Source organism: Caenorhabditis briggsae (assembly GCF_000004555.2).
Source record: "Caenorhabditis briggsae complete genome, chrIII, whole genome shotgun sequence".
NCBI classification, from domain to species: domain Eukaryota; kingdom Metazoa; phylum Nematoda; class Chromadorea; order Rhabditida; family Rhabditidae; genus Caenorhabditis; species Caenorhabditis briggsae.
The window spans coordinates 12,159,368-12,161,541 of NC_013490.2; the positions used below are offsets into that span (position 1 = coordinate 12,159,368).

General features: G+C 36.8%; 2 protein-coding genes across 2 annotated transcripts in view; one reads left to right on the plus strand and one right to left on the minus strand.

Annotated features, from left to right (window-relative positions):
* Positions 1-2,174, plus strand: part of CBG00014 — a gene marked incomplete at both ends in the record, with an annotated part of 19,765 nt that overhangs the window by 10,584 nt on the left and 7,007 nt on the right. The window contains 3 exons of the mRNA XM_045244511.1: positions 82-120; positions 607-658; positions 1,003-1,009. Of these exons, the coding sequence (XP_045091451.1) occupies positions 82-120; positions 607-658; positions 1,003-1,009 (98 nt within the window). The remainder of the gene's footprint in view (positions 1-81; positions 121-606; positions 659-1,002; positions 1,010-2,174) is intronic.
* Positions 1,362-2,174, minus strand: part of CBG00015 — a gene marked incomplete at both ends in the record, with an annotated part of 3,612 nt that continues 2,799 nt past the window's right edge. The window contains 2 exon segments of the mRNA XM_002642592.1: positions 1,362-1,417; positions 1,430-1,637. Coding sequence (XP_002642638.1) covers positions 1,362-1,417; positions 1,430-1,637 — 264 coding nt within the window.

The window sequence follows — 2,174 nt, forward strand, 5'->3', positions numbered from 1 at the left end:
TCCGTATGCGGTTGCTATTTCAACCGCGCGCGAACGCTGAGCGTCCGTAACGGATCCGTTCGCAATTTACCTGTGGAGTAGAATATTGCGAACATTTCAAGACAAGAATTAAGCCAAAAAGTTCAAAAATGAGAGAGGAGATACATTTTTACTGCCGACAACAGGAATATCAGAAAAAACTCAAAGAATGAATTTAGTGATAAATTGATAAAAAAACAACAAACTTTAAAGGAGGGCAGACAACAAAAATTTCGGGGAAAATTGCAGGGAATGTGTATTTTGCCGTCGCGGTGTTCGCACCTAAAGCACGCAATCCCACGCGCAAACATTTTTATTTTTTTATTTCCCGACTTTATTTTTTTCAATTTTTAACGACTTCAAACATTAAAAAAGCTCTTTTTTCTTATTTATTATAAAACCCATATAAAAGTGAATTTTTTATGTAAATTTAAAGTTCTATCGACCGATTATTTTGCCAGTCGCCGGTGTTTTTTAAAGGCATGCGAAAAAAACTATTTTCTCTTCGATAACCGTTTCTTCACTGTTCCTATTTATCTCATTACTTCTCGTTATTACTCTAGGAATAAAAAACTGTTTTATGACTAGGGTTTTCAGAGACGTCTCCATTTTTACTGCTTCCTTCACCTTCCGACGACCAGCCCTGCACGAGGATTGTTTTAATTATGTGGTTTTTTTTTCAATTGTTATGTCATTAATTGTAGTTTTTTTCATATTTTATTTGTTAACATAATAAAACAAGTTTCTTTATTTTCAACTGATTTTGGTACTTCGGAGCGAGGCCTCGGCGGCACGCTGGTAGCCCTTCAGAAATTCCGAGTTCAAAAAATTCAATTCGAAGGAAACAAGGGAAGAAAAAAGTAAAAACACCAGCAGGGATTGAACCTCTGACCTCCTGAATACTAGCCTAGAGCGTACCCACTACACTACGCGTATAAGAGGCGACCATCGCGTTTTTCACATTATGAAGCGACGCCGCAGCAGCAAGCTAGTGAAGAAATTAGGGTGACAAAAAATAGCATTTTTTCGTCCTTGAAGTGTTTTTTTCAGGTTTTTAAGTACATAGCTATATTTATACTTCAGAGTTATATCTTTTGAGTAAAAATGAAAATTTTGAAATTTTTGATGTCTACCCTCCTTTAATGGTTTTCGAGTGATATTTACCGTTTTAAAATTAATACTCTTTCAAATTTATCATTCTTTTTTCTCTTTTTGTGGATCGCATTGATGTCATTGATGTTACAACTGTATCTTATTCCTCGAAAACTTTTTTTTTTCAGAAACACGAGTACAAAGAGATCAGAAGAAGGGGTACAAAACAAACTTGTTTATTCGAAAATTAATTACACAAATAGTAGGTCAGTTGATAGTATTAGAATACCGTAGACTTCGCCGAAAACTGAAAACATACAATGGTTGAATTCTGTGCTCGAGAGGAAACGGGAAAATTTTTCTTTTTTCTTTGGAAACTTGGTGGCAGCTGGAGACATGAATTTCTTGATGTCCTGTCCTTCGGGCTCCTCCTTCTTTGGCTCTTTCTTCGGCACCTTTGGTTTCGCAAATTTCGAGTAATCGCGAAACGAATGATTCGTACGATTTTCCTCGGTCCGTTGCTGAAACTGGAATCAAAACACTGTGAAAAATGTATTATTTATTAGAAAGAAACGGGGAACAAAGTAAAAATCAATAAAGACACAGTAAAACTTAATAGAACGAGCAATTCAACGCTGAAAAGTTTCAAATCGACATATTTGCCGCCGCCTCGTTTCTCGTCTGCGTCTCGTGTTATGCAATCGCGCTCCGCTGGCTTGCAGTCCGGAAATGAAACGGGGGAGAGCGTGTTGTGCATGATTTTAAATTACAAGTTTTGACAAGTCTAAATCTGTTTTCGGCATACTTGTAAAATTCCGGGCCGGGCCTGAGGAAATTTTCAAGCCCCGGGCCCGGCCCGGAAGGCCCGGTAGCAAAAATTTTGTCATTTTGAGCCAAATTTTGAGCTCTCAATACAATTTTCTCCATTATTTTTTGTTTTTGGATTGTTTGTCTGTTTGATCAAAAAAGATCGAAAAAACTCGAAAAAAAATTTTCGATCGAAAAAAATCACATAAGGGTCCCCCCTTATGTGTTTTTTGAAATTTTCAAAACTTGTGGAATGA